The following is a 16,535-nucleotide window of genomic DNA, read 5'->3' as shown; positions in this document are numbered from 1 at the left end:
AGCTGTTGGCTAAACAAACGTTTAAAATCAAAACTCCGTAGCCTACTAGAATTAACACTAAACGAATATTTCTGAATTGAAATTTATAATTAAATTAGGCGTCTCGGATTCTTTAACGTTACAAATTTCTGATAATTTCGAATCGCCTAAAGCAACAATACCTATTTTCCCACTGGCTAATCCTCAATCAACACTATAACTAGTTAAACATAGTAGCTTCAGGATATCTTCATAAAGCATTGTCATGACTTGACAATCACGTAATATGATTGATAAAATTAATGAAACTATTAACATAACCGGTCAGCAAATCGACTTAAAATTATCACCAGTGTTGTTTTTCTTTTATCTTCATTCACTACAGATGATTACAGTATGTTTCTCTATCTGCTGCTCACTCAGTAAATATCTCAAAACCTTGTCAGTCTAATTGGAGGTTTAGCGACACAATCATGCATTCAAATAATCAGTATAAGCAGTCGAGCAAATCTCCTGCAAACTGAAAACATCAATGCCGAATTTACCCCAACACTGACTAAGGTTCAAACCATTATCATAGACGTGAGTTGGGAGTGTACTCCCCCTGGTTACAACTTATGTTCTCCCTGTTAATCACATGAGCATCACTCACTATTAATCATCTTGTAAAAACTTATTTAGCTAAATACATCTTGCAGCACCACATCACTTCGTAATATGATTCATAGGCTTAACTGATTTTAATAACTTATAACCACTATATCTCAATTAAATCGTATTCCGCCTTATAATAAACTGCATACTTGCAACTAACTTGTATGCCCAATCAGCCGGCAAGTATAAATATAAATAAATAGTCTGCCGCAGATCAGAACATTGAGTCTAGAGCATGTCTCTTACGAATACACTCAGGTTTAACGATTTGTTCTTAGCTATCTGTCCAAAACTAATATAATTATCACTTACGTATTTAATTTTTTTTTGATAACCATTCATGTGTATTAGTAGTATTACTAAATTCTATCACGGTCAAGTAAAAATGAGGTTGAGAAAATCTCCCCTTAACTAAATAAACCGTATCAAACTAACTGGAACACTAGTTGAATTTCTTTTCCACGTTACTACTTTTGTTCCTTCAGTTAGCCTACTAATACAGATGCAATTGGAATTCAACTCATATGGACAACTTACCGGCATAATCGTTATTTGATTTCATAATTTAAACCAGAACTAATACCAATATTAACATTTCTACAATATTAATTGCTTTTAATACTTCTAAACACAAAATACTTACTACCTATACGTTAAGTTATTAACCAACGGCTATTAGCACGCATCGTTTTATTATTATTATTGCAATCCCATCTTTTTAGCTCAAATAATCTTCACCCAAATTTTCATTTCAAGCGTTTTAAGCATGAAGGCAGATATTTTAAAATTATTACATGTATTTCCCGACCAGATGCTGCCGCCTTCTTTTTGATTTGCCTTCCAGCTTATCATTACCCCGGGGGACTCTTCCTAGTCTTGGTAACCTTCGGCGCACGACAATCCCATCCAGTTCGGTATCGAACCAACATCACGTCGATTCTGGTGGGAGAGTAGTGTAGTGGCATTGGACAATAACCGCACAATCCACAAAGCTCAACACGAGACTACTCGGAAAATAGATATTCAATATTTAACGCAGATAAATACCTAACGATGGAGAAGGCGCGAACAATGAATAAAATGGACTGAAGTTTGATCGAATGGCATGGCTCGGCCATGCAGGCGTGGTCCATCTGAACGTTACCTTATATCTTCTATTCATATTAAATATATTGTTCCTTCTGTAGCCTAACCTTGTTCTACATCATGTATTGGTAATTGATACGATACAGTGAGTTGGCGTAGTCGATGATGTGACTTCCACGTAAGATCTTATAGATTAGGTAGTTATATCATGACAAATCTACAAATTTAGGATTAGGTCTATTATTAGAGCAGCACTAATATCATAGTAGACCATAATTCTACACACTTACTGCACACGATCATGTGTGCTACAAAATAGTCTGTCTCCAAATCGGTCCACAAAAATGACAAGCAACATACAGTCATAAAACATTTCACCTTTTGAATGCTAATACACAAAAAGCACTACTGGGTGAAATACAAACGAACAAATATAGGCAGTTCAAACTAGCAAGGGACCAATGCACAAAAGCAATAAGAGAAGATAAGCTTCATTATCAGCTAAAGCTAACCAATGTATTTGTCTCCAATCTGAAAGTTTATTCCGTCATGCAACCTCTCTTCCACCAGTGAAAACCTGAGTTCCCCAGTTGTTAGGTCTTGATAGTTCTTTTGGTGAAACAGCGTTTCTCAATCATTTCAACCGTCTTATACAAATTGTATCAATAAAAGCTTTTCATGCAATTAAACAAGTCTCTAAGAAGTGATCCTGAGCACTGACTTGGTGTATCGAAAACTGAAGCACCTAAACAAGGACGTCTCTCCTGATCCGGATATGGGAGAGAGGAGGGACTTTAATCTTGGAGAAACCATTTAGTGTGATGTTTTCATATTCAGTAAACCGAAGCTCGATGCCAAAAATTTGGAAGCTGGCTCATATCACATCAATTTTCAAAGGAGGCTGATGCAGAGAACGTTCAAGCTACCGGGCGGAAGCACTTCTACCAATAGTCTTAAAAATTACAGAATTCCTGACATACGACGGTCATTGTGGCTAGTTATTATTCATAAACTTCCACTCACCTCAGCAGAATGGTCTTAGGAATGGTCACTCTTGTATGATCAACCTGCTGACCACGGTGGACAGATAGAAAAGTATCCCTTACTTCTCAAGATCTTTCTGTAGAGTCAGTTTTAAGCTCAAACGGCTAGGTATCACATCACCATTGATTGATTGATTTACTTCATATCTAAGTAACTGACTTTTTGGGGTAAGGGTCAACTTCACTTTTTCCTAGTTCACGGAGTGTATTAATGGGGTCTCCCATGGTTCGGTACTATGACCTATTCTTTTCTAAATATACAAGTAACCTTCTTCAGCAAGTGTCATCTTATTTGTTACTTTTCACTGATGACGTGCGATTTTGAAGAGGAGTGTGCAACCAAGATGATGAGTTGGTACTAACTTCATAGCTGGGCACATACCGACGAAATTACTCTCAACACTTCGAAGTGTATGGTAGTCCATCTGAGATACGTTGCAGACCACTCATACAACTAAATTAACTCCGCTCCAGAGGCATCCCAAGATGAAGAAATAGGAGTCTTAGTACCATATAATCCATGTCTTAAGCTAACTGAGACAAACGTGACTTTCGAGCAAACATTGAGCTGGTAACGTTGAAGTGCGTTTCTGGCCAGTGTGACGGTGGAACTTTTTATTCAATCTTCAGTAGTTTTGTTCGACCGCATTTGGAGTATAGAAATGTGGTGTTTACGCCCGTGCTCCAAAAGGACAAGAATATACTGGAACGTACCCAAAGGTGAGCCATGAAATGAGTTCGGCGACTCAAATCACTGAATCCCTACCTATCAGAGTAAAGGTGTCTCAGAAGTGACCTTCTACTGACTACAGCATCTTAAACACTCCTAAGCATCCTCTTTATTATCTACTTAAGCATAGTGCGAAAACACAAACTTTAAAGTTAACACTCAGAAATCAGAGACACAACATAGCAGAATTGACAATGGACCTACCTTTTACTCCTTACGAGTAGTCAACTTCTGGAATTCACTGCCATCTGAGGTAATCTGAGCGACTCCTTAGGAGTCCTTTAAGAGAAAACTTGACATATTTTTAAGGACTTATGACAGTACCTTACCATAATTTACTAACATTTCTCTTTTTTGTCGTTAAGTATACCTAGGCTCCTGCCTAGAAGCATCAGTGATCCACTACTGATAGATATGGAAGCTCGTTCAGCAAAAGCACTTTTTTTATTCCAGGCAGAACCATTTGAACCATTTACTGGAAACATTAACTCCACCCACTTTTTTCACATACTACAACATTTTCTGATTTATGCTTTAACTAATAGCTTTGACCCTTCACCGCATGTTTCTAAATTCAGGGAATTGTTTCTTAACACTGTATCGAAAGTGTAAAGTAATTACTTAGTTTAGCTTGAACGTCAAATGCATATTGGATATTGAAACTGCGGACATCTGGCGGCGCGGAGTTACTCGTGAGAATGTCGTTGTCAAAGTATATTTCCCCTCCCTTGACTTCCCTCCCACTGTGCTTACCCCGTTATTATGGCGGTGTGATTCTAGTGGGTGTGAGCGCATTCGGGTTAAACATTTACTTCGCCCGCCGAGTTATGCAAGCTCGCAAAGAACACAGCGTTGAGTTGCCTATTATGTACCACCCCACAAACAAAGTATTTAACTGCATCCAAAGAGGTCATCAAAACTAGTATGTCGAACATTGTTTTATGTTGCTTTTCTAGTCTAGAGGTTCTCCCCTTTTTCCTCATGGCGTTGTTTCTGGGTGGTTTGCGTTACCCTGTAGGTCGCCATTTCTCTCATAATTTAAAACTTAGCGGACGTATACTGCGTGTGGTGTAGTATTTCTCCTTGGTCGCCTATTATATTTTCAGGGATATGCAACCGGAGGTAAGCGATGCTACATTTAAAGTGTTTTATTGTGGGTTACAATTTCAACTTGAGAGTTTGTACGCCTTAAATTCTGTATATCGATCAGGAATCCAATCTCCCTAATTTAGGGGAACGGCACAGAAACTGCCAATTGTCATTGAACTTTGGGTGGAACTCCAAAATCGGGAGATCGGATTACTATCCCTGGTTTAGTGTGATGTAAGACAGTATATACACATCGGATTAAGTTCAATTCTTATGACGAACTCGAGCGACTTGTTGGGTAACACTGAAAACCCCTGAACTCTATTTAACCACTTTAACACACTATAGATGCATGGCTTATAGTCCTAATATTGTATTTAAACTCTAGTATTAGGATTAGGTTGCGCAGTTTACGGTTAGGGTTGAAATTACGGTCTCGGACTCACGGTTATGATTTAGATATAAAGTTATAGTTTAGATTAGGTCTTACGCTTACCATATGTCCCATAATCATAAACGTTCACTCTAACCCTGAATCTTAAGTTCCAATGTTAACCTGAACCCTAGTCCTAAATGCTAGTCTTCACAGTCCTCTGCTGTCGAAACTACTTAACATTCTTTCATGAGTGAGATCATTCACAAAACAACCGGTAGACAGCATTTCGGTTAATTTATACACCGTAAACTTGCTCGTTCTGGATAGGGATTTAATTTGAACACAAGCTTCTAGTTCATGCAATGCCCTGGTATGGCCGAGAGTGGGGTGGGCCCTCCCTCCCTCTCGAAATGCTCTCACACGGCCACGCGTATACAGCCTCTGCCAGGGAAGTCCTACTCACTGCCTTCTCGTGCCGAGGATGTTTGTGAAAATGAGAGGACGAAAAGCGGATGTCTGGCGCTTTAACCGGATCCCAAACCAATGGTCCACATGGGCTTCAGTATCCTGAAGGGACAGATGGCGTATGAATCAGTCGTTGGTCACAGGTTACCATGGGACTGCATCTCCTTACGATGCTCCACTGCCTTGTGGACCAGACCTTTAGGTCAAAGGCTCGGGGTGTGGCCCCCTAAGGAAACCACCTGCTTCGATCTGGGCACCCGGGCAGTATCACAGCCTACACACAAAGATATGTTGTGGCGCATATATATTTGGTGCCCTCTTGTACCAATATTTATGTGTTCAAATAAATAAATAGTGACTCATTGAAGTTAATCGAGGCTGATAAGGACCGAAGGTAGGGTTTGAGTTTTAACTCTCAAAACAAGTCTCTCTGATAAAAAATATATTGCAGTCAGGATCGGAAGGGTTATTTTAGTCAATCATAATGTGAACGATGAGCGGCTTGGTTAATAGTACTCTCCTGCATGGTTCTTTCATGTTACACGAGTTGGTGGTATGATATGCTTATTATTCGTCAACTTATTGAAAAGTATATATGCACTCATTTCTTTTTTTACTTTGAAAGACCCAGCAAAGCGTCATAAAGGTGCTATTTCCATGGCCGGTGGATTCCCAATGATTATGGGGTTGCTAGTTTTCGGTGTTCAACACTTGGTAGCGAGTATAAGGTAATATATGTAATGGCCAATTAATATTACGTTTAATTAAAGCTGTTATGTGTATTATGTGTCAAATATTATGGCCTCAATCCGACCTCTATTTCATTTTTTTAGATGTACGGGTTGTGCATTGCGTAGTTGAGGGAAGTTGGATCATATGTAACAGCATTCATAAATATTTAGTAGACGACTATTTTTATCATTGTCATGCATGCATTTAGAATAAAACTATTTCACAAAATGTTCTTTTTGCTTAATTTACACTAGCATAATTTCAAAGCTGAATTGTATGACTTGGTATTCAAGTTTTTTCCAAGGGTCACCAAAAGTCCAAATGTGATTCCCTTTCACTTTACAAACCGTACACTAGAGCAGTGCAAACAAATAATGTAAATTATAAGGATTTCAACATGCAAAACATGCTTCTATTGTCATGTGCAAATTGGTAAGGGGAATCCACAAATTCGGTCATGCTACCTGAATAACCATAATTTCCGCCAGTTTATCTGTCTTACTAGTTTTAGTAGACATTTGAGGATCATGGATACCTGTTGAGCGTTTTTTTTTTCGGTCAAAAGCGCCACACAACCTAGTCCATAATCGTCCTTTAATTTCATGGTTTGCAAAATCTAACCGTTGGCAACGACCGGAGTTCTGCATCAGCTGCGGCCTGATATTTACATTCAAATTTTAATTAATGTCTAATCGTCAATAGCAGGCTAGGTCCAGTCACTCCCTGGCGTTTCTGTACAAGACCGATTACTTAACTTCGATAGGTTGTTTACGGTTCAGTTCTTCTTTTGTGAAGATTTAATATCTGTAAATCTCAGCACTGAAGCGCTATCCCAGTTTTATTATCCCATACTCTCAATAAAAAGTGCTTTTCCTGGTCTATAATTTGTTTGGCTTGGCGGTGCTTGATATCAAACTACAGATCCAGTACGGGACAGTTTTAAAGTGGTGTAGCGTATCTGTTAAGGAACAGTAAGTGAATATACTGTTGAAAAATATCAAAATATATATGGCTTGCTGATTTGTTTGATCATTATATCGAAATATCGGAAACATTACACGAAAGTCATGATCCATTCTCATTATGCCGAAAGTTAAAATTTTCTGAATTAAATAATAAACGAAAATACTATCCATCACCCGGGGTTAAGCTTAAAAAGAAAATTGAGAACAAAATGCGCTAAAAGAAGCACAGCTCTCTTCCACTAAATACTTGAGAATAATCCAATCAGCAACCATCAGATTTAGTAAGCCAGCTGAACATGTATTCCACGGGGCTACTTATACTTGTCCCGTCTCCGGCAATTCTGTAGATGGTTTGGGTGTAAGATCGTCCTTCGAAGTTTTTGCGTCAGGTAGTTGGGGCATCTTGTTGTCTACAGATAACCATGCTTCACTAATTGGCGGGGACTGGACAGCGGGGCTGCGTTTGTCCTCGCTCACCTCGTCCGGTGGTTTGTCGTTTGCTGAGAATGTTGCGGGTTGTGGGGGTTCGAATTCATCGATGGCCGACTTCAGTTCTTCACTCAGCGATTGTGGTAGAGGCTTCCCGGTCGACTTTGTTTCTACAGTTGACTCTGCTAAAGTGTGACTAGCGAGAGTTATCGGAGTTTCTACTGGTGTGTGTAGTTCCACGGTTTCTTCTGGTGTCTGTGGAATTGGTGTTTTTAGCTCCTCGATTTTTGGTGTTTGCGTCTTAGCCACTTCTTTCGGTGCTTGTGGTATTTCACCTAGTGTCTGTAAATTTGTGGCTTCCTTCGGGGTTTGTGGTTCCTTAGTTTCTGGTGTATGTGGTTTTTCAGTTTCTTCTGGTATCTCTGGTTTCTCGGTTTTTGGTGTCTTTGGCTTAGCTACTTCTGTCGGCGTTTGCTGCTTCTCAGTCTCTAGTGTTTGTGGTTCTGCTTCTTTTGTAGACGCCTGTGTCTCAGTAATTGGTTGTGACTGTGTGACACTAGTGACTGGCTGTTTGCTTTCTTTAACTGGTTTCTCGGTTGGCACCTCGATTTTTTTTGGGCGAATAACCTTCTTTTCTGAAAAAATAAGGAAAGTTGTATTTCAGAGGTATAAATGTCATTTTTATTCACCAATGTACCACTGGTCAAGACAACTGAGTTCACGCGTCAATTATAAGTAAAAACAGATCATTAATTTTGCTGATGATAGTCTTCAAGAATTTCTCTTAAAGTGTACTGTGAGTGTCCGTTTTATCTTCAGTAATAGACAGATTAATGGAATAGCTATAGTCTCACCTTGAGGTCCGACTCCAACTAATTTCCTAGCAAAACTAAGGGACGGACCCCGCAATGAGGCTACTGATAAACCAGTTGTATACTGCCGTCACATCGATGGGATATTCATTTTAGTAGGCCAGAATATTATTAGAAAATTACCATTGAATCAGTCTAACAGTGTATACCTGGCAATCGATTTTACTGACGAGTACGACAGTAAACTAAATTTCATTGACATCTCATAACGCAGACGGAGTAACGGCTCGTTAAGCAGAAGCGAAGATAGAAAGAGCTCCTCTACCCGTTGGTATGTACACTTCTATTGTTTCGCACTCATCCGTTGCTAAAGAAATCCGGTTAGATGTCTTACAAGCGGACGAAAAAATATATATTCAGAGAGTACAGTAAGGGAAAAGTTCATCAATGGCAAACTGACGGAAAAAAGCTACTGGAGAAGCTTTACAAAGAAGTGCATATATGGGAGGAAAAATAAGTTGGAACTCCTTGTAAAGATACAATTCAACGGGGATGTTGTTGATAGATTGGCGAGGGCAGTTAATATGATATTCTACTGAGCTAATCTTACATTATCAGTTGGGAGGGGGTTGGCGCGTAGCATACCGTGTATTATTGTCAAGTTTCGGACAACGCAAATCAAAATAATTTTCTAGTAGGCGAGTAATGTCTTCTGAAACGAAGTATAAGTTACCTGAGTTTGTCTCTTCTACGTACAACTACAAATTCAGCTACTTTTGCGGAGATCGATATATTGGGGATACTATCAGGCAACTTGACCAACAAATGAATGAACATCTCCCAGCTTGGTTTGGAAACGGCAAGACAAGGACAATATACAGTTCTATCATGGCACACCTGTTTGGCGGCGGTCATATAATTTCAAGTGTTCTGTCGTATACCTCCGTCATTTTTGACGGTGTTCGATATTGTCTCCTACATAAAGCGGAAGTTATGGTGAACCCATAACCCCATGTGCTCCGAAGAAATTCACGCTGCCCCAGTCGTTTCCTTGGCTGGATATGACATAATAAGTGGTTTCATTCATTTGTCCTCACCCCATGTTTTTCTGTTATTTCTCACCTTCCTGTTTATGTTCTCCACTATCTAATTATTTACAAACTACATAATCTGTGTTCTTGGTTATTTTATCTATTTATCCAAGTTTGGCCTGCTTCCTGTATCGAACTATTGACTAAAACTTCCATAAATTTATAAAAATCACTGCTAGTACACCTGACATCTTGCTATCGATTTGTACTTTTGACCTATTATGTGCAGTTATCCGATCTATTTCATAGTATTCATTGACCTATAAATTGGCCTAACAGATTTAATACTTCCGTATGTATATTCATGCATATCAAAGTAAACCTGGTGACGATCTGAATATGAACAATATTTTCCTCTCATATGTGTTGTTCTGTTTTCCACTGTTATTACTTACTGTTACCTTTCGTGGAAGGGCATAGGTCACCCACCAGCATTCTCCGTCGAACTTTTTCCTGGGGAATCTTTTCCATTTGTTTCCGACTGCTATTCTTTTGATGTCTGCCTCCAATTCTGGACGCATTGTGTTCCTTTGTCTTCCTCTTCCCCTTTTCTCTTCAGGATTCCAAGTTAGAGCTTGCCTCGTGATGGAGTTTTATGATTTCCGTAATGTGTGTCTTACGCACTTCTAACGTCTTTTTCTAATTTCCCATTTAGCTGGAAGCTGGTTTGTTCTCTCCCACAGTAGGTTGTTGCTGATAGTATCCGGTCAACGGATGTGGTTTATCTTACGTAGACAATTGCTTATAAATACTTTTATCTTTTTGATGATGGTTGTAATAGTTCTGTCTTGAAGTTCATATTGAAGGTTGTGACTTTGATATTGGTTGACAGTTGTTTTGAGTTTCATGCGTTCTTCAATGAATGCTGTCCGTACTTTGCTAATCCTCACATTTACGTTTGCATCAGATCCTCTTAGTTTGTCGATATCGCTGCCCAGATTTTTGGAAGTTTCCATCTCTTCCAGCGTTTCTCCATCAAGTGTGATTGGGTTGGTGTTCTCCGTGTTGTATTTCAGGATATTGCTTTTTCCCTTGTGTATGTGGGGAGTCCTACTGATGCAGAGGCTTCTGCTACACTGACTGCTTTCACCTGCATTTGTTCGTGTGCATGGGACAGAAGGGTTCGGTCAACCTCCTAGTCAAAATCGTCTAGTTGCATGCGGGCTTTCCATTGTATTCCGTGCTTTCTCATAATCCAGTCTACCACTAGAAGAAAAAGAAAGGGAGAGAATAAGCAGCTTTGTCTAACACCGGTTTTCAGTTGGAATGTATCTGTCAACTGTCCTCTGCACTTTATTCCGATGTATGATCTCCTTTCACCTGTATATTGATGAGTTGTCCTTCTTTCCAGTCCATCGGCACTTATTTTTCCTCCTAACTTTTCCTGAATAATGTGGAGCATGTTTGCAGTTACTTCTCTGTCTGAATTCCATGTTGTCAAGTCCTGATGCTTTCCCACTCTTGATTTTCCCGATGGCTATCTTGATTTCTGCAATCGTGTGATATCTATAAGGAGGTCTGCGTGTGCTGCTTTGATGTGTTGTAGGTTTGGTGGGGCTGGTTTTTTCAAGAGTTCCTCAAAGTGTTCTGCCCATCTGTACCTCTGTTCTTGAATCTCGGTGTTTGTCTTGCCTCCTTTGTCCTTGACTGGTTTCTTTGGTTTACCATAATTCCTTGTCAGTTTCTTCGTTGTGTCATGTAGTTGTCTCATATTTCCTTCTCTTGAAGCTTCTTTTCTGTCGTTGCTAGCTCTTCTGCGTATTTCTGGTTGTCGGCTTTAATGCTCCACTTCACTTGCTTGTTTGCTTCAATGTATTCAGCGTGTGCCTTGAATTTCTCTAGCATTGTTCGGCTGTTGTTCATTTCTGTCTTTTTGTACTTACTTTCTTGAATCTTGTCTAGGGTTCTGGTAGAGACCCATTCCTTTTGATGATGCTTGTAGAGTCCCAACACCTCCTGACACGTTGAAATTAGTGCTTCTTTGATCCCTATCCAATTTCCCTTCGTAGTAATTTCTTCTTCTTTTAGTAGACCATGTAAGGCTTGGAACCTGTTGTTGAGGGCTACCTTGAATTGGTTGTTTGTCAGTATCTCGAAGGTAGTCTGTACTGAACTTTTATAATGCTGTTCCACCAGTGTTTCCAGTGTTTCTTTAGCTTCAGTTTCATCTTGGTCACAACCAGGTGGTGATCTGAAGGTATATCAGCTCCTCTCCTGGTTCTCACGTCTCTCATAGTCCTGAATTCTTTAGTGATACAGATATGATCGGTCTGGTTCTCTGTAGTGTAATCTAGTAAGACAAATGAAGCTTTGTGTGTGTGTTTGTGGGGTAATATTTTGCAACTTATAACCAGTTTGTTGAATGCACATAGATTTGCGAATCTCCCACCACTCTCGTTTCTTTCTCCTAGTCCATATAGTTCCATGACATCTCCATACCCGGTGTTGTACATTTCGACCGTGGCGTCTAGGTAACCTATCAGGATGGTCAGGTCCTTTACTGGGAACGTCTCTACGCTTGGCTACAGTATCTCGTAAGATAGATCTTTATCGTTGTCGTTGCCATCATTGGTGGGTGTATAATATTGGATAACATTCATTGTGATTCCTATCCTATAAGTGCATTACGTGCTTCTTTTGACAGCATGAGAGCAACTCTCTGAGTGTTGGAGCATTTTCTTCTTTGTGACCAATGTACAGCAGCATCTCTCCCGAACCTAACCTTTGTTGTCCAGCTCGGGTCTAATGGGTTTCACTGATTCCGAAAACTGTCAAATTGTATCTCCTCCCGGTCCCCCACATCGTCTGGACATTCCTTGCTCCTATATTAATTGTTTCTGTGATTGCTAGAAGGGGTATCGGTCTTGTGACTTCCGAAGAATTTCGGCCTTCACCATGAAGCGTCATTATTCGTCTGAATGAAAATCCCTCAACTCGGAGGATAGAGTTTAAATGGGTAAATTTGTTCATTCTGGTTAGTGTATATTCTGGCAAGGTTGTTTTCCACGAGATGGGGTTGCTGACCTCATCCTCAACCCTCCTCCTTTATCCGGAATTGATACCCTCTAGAAGTTAGATTATTTTAAATCATATTCTTATAATAATTCAATGTTGATCTATGCATTATTTCTACCTAACTCCCACTAGATTTATTTGCATTAATTTATATAGATAAATAGTTTATCAGGTGGACATTTTGTTTACTTTGGAAATACGCATAGTAATTTCTCAAAATCGACCGGATTGACCCAAATCGACTCATTGTTCATCTTTACCAAAACCTCGTTTCATAATTTTTATTCTCCCATTTCAATTTTTTGTTTTTGAAACCATATTCTTTACATCTAATCTTTTCTACTATTATGGTGGTTTTATTGTTCTCCTTGATTCGCGATTCATTCTGTTAAATTCGTCATGTTCTGATATAGTACAGTAACTAAGGTCATTGCATATTTATTTCAGGTTTTATGAGAACTGGTCGTCATGTGTTAGAAAATACACAAAAATTAATGTCAAATTATACAACAAAAAAAAACATTCGTTTACAGTACAATCTACTATTACTAATTGACTTTGATAACGGTAATTAATTTCAGTCCCTATACTTATTTATTCTGTTGATGATTGCTAATCTCACTAGGTAGGTTCGCACTCTGAATTAATTAAGCCTGTAAGATGGTAGAAACTAATTGTCAGATAACGTAAATAGTATATTGTCGAATATCCCATTCAGTATTTATCATGTAAATTATGGACACGTTACTAGTTAGTCTCTTGTCATTGTTTTATTCTCAGTATTAAAGAATGTATGGAAAATTGAATATATGTAGTTTATATACAAGATTCTATAAATTTTCACTCTGTTTAAGTTGGAATTATGTTCATAATAACGTTATTTAATAAAAATCATCGAGAAGATTTGTAGCTCACGTGGATGATTTTGATGGAGGTTTGTTCTCTGAGCTAGATGACTAGGTCGTGACCATCCAGCTCAGAGAACAAAACTCCATCAAAGTCATCCACCTGAGCTACAAATCTTCACCATCTCAAAATCATATGAGCGTAGTACGCTTCTGGTTGTTCGAAAATGGGAGAAGTTTGCCGAAAGGTAGGCTTCCACTGGAGAACAACTGTATTTTCTCCACGAGTGTCTTCGTCAGCATGTTCCACCAACAAGTGTAAGATATAGACCTCCAATCAACTGCCCATTGGGATGGATAATAACTGAGCAAAGTGGAAGAAAAATGGTACACCTAATGATAACGGATACACATTACAGGATCCCTAAATACCAACACGTCATAGAGGACCAAAAGATGAAGCTACAAAGGACACTTACGTCATAACACTTGAAAATCTTGACAACAGCCATAGAAATATCATACAAACGGCACAGAGAGCAAAGAAGAAACACCCTAAACACGACCAAACTATCCAGCTCAGTGAACAAAACTCCATCAAAATTAAAATCATCTAAATACACATGAGTCTGTGGCATTTATAATCAAATCAAATGACATTATTTGCATATTATAAGATTAGAAATTCATTCATATATTCGTACGTAATATACTAGTTAAATGTTGAAATTCTTGAGTTATTTAAAGTTTGTCTTAATTGTTTTTTAGATGTCATATTTTACCTAGTATTAAAGTGAAATATAAGAAAAAGAGTTTTCAGTTTGATAAAGGCTTTTTTCCCAAAGAACTTCTAAGTAAAAATTGTGTTTTTGATTGAGTATGTAGAGCTGTTAGGTCCCGATAAGTATAATGAATGGTAACTTTAGAATCCTTTTATGGACCAATATTAAACGTATATTTTTATCGTATAATTGTTAAATAACTAAACTATTCATATTCCTCTTATTGTAAACTTTATTTTGACCTATGAACCATTATTATACGTTTAACCATTTTTGAATTATGCCCTGTCTATTAGTCACTGCCTCCCACATTCACAGCTACATTTAGCCAAATTTTGTACAAATGTTATTTTCTATTTTATGGTACGTTGTGGTCTGTTTGATTGGTATATAAACTCAGTATGTTTGAAATATGAGGATTCATATTGCAGAGGCTGAGACTGATGTTCTGGACTTAAGTGGCTGATCTAGGCGGAAAGCAGGACCAATCAGGACTCTAGGCTGCTCGCAGGTGTTTTACGCGTTCTTGGTCTGATCGATAATTCGCTGTTTCTGATTGGCGGCTTTGGGCCATAACAGGAGCAGAAATGATTAGATTAATTTATGCAAGTCCTACTCACTACCTTCTCGTGGCGGAGGTTTTGTTTACAAGATTGTGAGGAAGAAAAGTGAATGTCCGGCGCTTTAACCGGGTTGGTGGATATAAAGGATTTACCTAGGGGAGTTGGAAAATATTGATTCCAAACTATGGGTGCGTATGGGCTCCAGTATCCTGAAAGGACAAATGGCTATGAACCAATTGTTGGTCGACGGCTACCATGCGACTTCGTCTCCTGACGATTCTCCACTGCCTTGTGGATCAGATCGAAGGTTTCAAGTGTTGTTCCATAAGAAAACCTCCTGCTTCGGTCTGGACACCCGGGCAGTAGCATAGCCTACACACAAATCAAGTGACTTGTGTGGCGCATATGTATTCAGTGCCCCAATGTACCAATATTTATGCGTTCAAACAAATAAATAAAACAACTTATGCCATCACAATTCCTTGAAAAATTGATATTTCAAGTAGACAGGTCATATAGAACAGATTCTAATTAATATAGCTAACTGTGAATTATCATGACATCAAATTTCCATGAAATATAAATGAATTAATGACCTGATTGTTCAGTGGCATGCAATGAAAGATTAATTTGTAATTGTTTAGAAATTCGTGCATTACCATGAGATACCTGCTTTAGGCAAAAATAATTGATGTGGATTTGTGATCGGACATCTGACTACTGATCTATAATATCAATCAGGGTAGTAAAATCACACTAGTGGTGATAAACATATTGAAAATTCCGTTAATTAATTTTGGTGGAGTTTTGTTCTCTGAGCTGGATGGTTTGGTCAGAGAACAAAACTCCACCAAAATCATCCACCTGAGCTACAAATCTTCTCCACCATCTCCATTAAATTATATCTAATTTAAGAGTACAATACAGAATAGTTATTCAAATTCTGGAAATCATTTATTTATTATTATTATCCTTTAAAATAGTAAACAGTACTTGAAATATGTTTGAATATGTGTACTTACCTATAGGTTGTGGGGTGCTTTTTTCAACTTTTGGCTCCAGCTTCAATGGTTGTTGTGTAGAAGCTAGTTGTGATGGTGGCGGCGGTGTTTGATGTCTTGGCTTATTCGCAGTTAGTTTGCTCGTTGGATTTGCATCTTTCTGAGCAGGTGCTTTTTTAACAGCAACAGCAGTATTAGTTGAAGGTGTAGTTGTTGACGATGGTTGTACGGGTGGTGAATGTGAATGGATATTTAATGTCGATGACAAAGTGTCTCGATTTCTACGGAAATAATATTCACTTGGTAATTTAAGTAGGTCAATATAATCACTGTCACACATTCCTTCACCAGTAATGGGATTTCGAATAACTAAAAAAATAAAATTAGTTCCATAGTTTAATTAACCAAGTTGAAATAGCGAATATTATATGTGTCATGAACAACGAATTTATACTCTTTATATTTTCTGTTGAATTAGCATAGTTAATTATTTTATCTCATCTATAATAAACCTAGGTGATTGTTAAAATATTTCGTTAAAGATTTTACGATATATATATATATATATATACTGTAGGTTATTTCCATAATGGATTTTTTGTGTCAAGCATAATACTTCGTCTATTGGTAAAGTTGAATAGCGACTAGCTGGGGAGTCAAGGACAAGCATTTCGTTCTATCCGAGACTCATCCGTTGGGTGTATCTAGATTTGAGTTTTGGTAACATATTGAGACTTAGACCCAGAACCATTATTTTCAAACACTAATGTGTTATTCTTTCAGCTGCTGAGTTCAAGTGACCACTAGCTTGTGTAACGTGTGTGACTTTGCTAGGATTTGTATTTTCTCGTCTGTTGGTGTTAGGAACTACAATCTTA

General features: G+C 38.4%; 2 protein-coding genes across 8 annotated transcripts in view; one reads left to right on the top strand and one right to left on the bottom strand.

Annotated features, from left to right (window-relative positions):
• Window positions 1-4,147: 4,147 nt before the first annotated feature.
• Window positions 4,148-6,382, top strand: MGST3_1 (Microsomal glutathione S-transferase 3). Of its 2 annotated transcripts, none has more exons than XM_012938300.3 (5): window positions 4,148-4,414; window positions 4,449-4,506; window positions 4,542-4,614; window positions 6,048-6,150; window positions 6,256-6,382. In XM_012938300.3, the coding sequence occupies exons 1-5, from the start codon at window positions 4,191-4,193 to the stop codon at window positions 6,281-6,283; spliced, it is 486 nt and encodes a 161-aa protein (XP_012793754.2). In that variant the 5' UTR covers window positions 4,148-4,190; the 3' UTR covers window positions 6,284-6,382. The 2 variants fall into 2 exon arrangements, with proteins under 2 accessions (XP_012793754.2, XP_051066108.1); XM_051219307.1 differs by having other exon boundaries at window positions 6,193-6,382.
• Window positions 6,383-7,161: 779 nt separating this feature from the next.
• PRG4_1 (Proteoglycan-4) overlaps window positions 7,162-16,535 on the bottom strand; it is a gene marked incomplete at its 5' end in the record, with an annotated part of 45,055 nt that continues 35,681 nt past the window's right edge. For 5 of the 6 annotated variants that reach the window (XM_051215571.1, XM_051215576.1, XM_051215572.1 and 2 more), the window contains 2 exons: window positions 7,162-8,183; window positions 15,679-16,026. In XM_051215571.1, coding sequence (XP_051066101.1) covers window positions 7,435-8,183; window positions 15,679-16,026 — 1,097 coding nt within the window. In that variant the 3' untranslated portion in view covers window positions 7,162-7,434. Of the gene's footprint in view, window positions 8,184-13,218; window positions 13,676-15,678; window positions 16,027-16,535 lie in introns of those variants that run through there. The other variant, XM_051215575.1, reaches the window with a different exon arrangement.

Source organism: Schistosoma haematobium, chromosome 4, assembly GCF_000699445.3.
Source record: "Schistosoma haematobium chromosome 4, whole genome shotgun sequence".
Lineage (NCBI taxonomy): Eukaryota > Metazoa > Platyhelminthes > Trematoda > Strigeidida > Schistosomatidae > Schistosoma > Schistosoma haematobium.
This window is presented reverse-complemented; position numbering and strand designations above follow the sequence as displayed.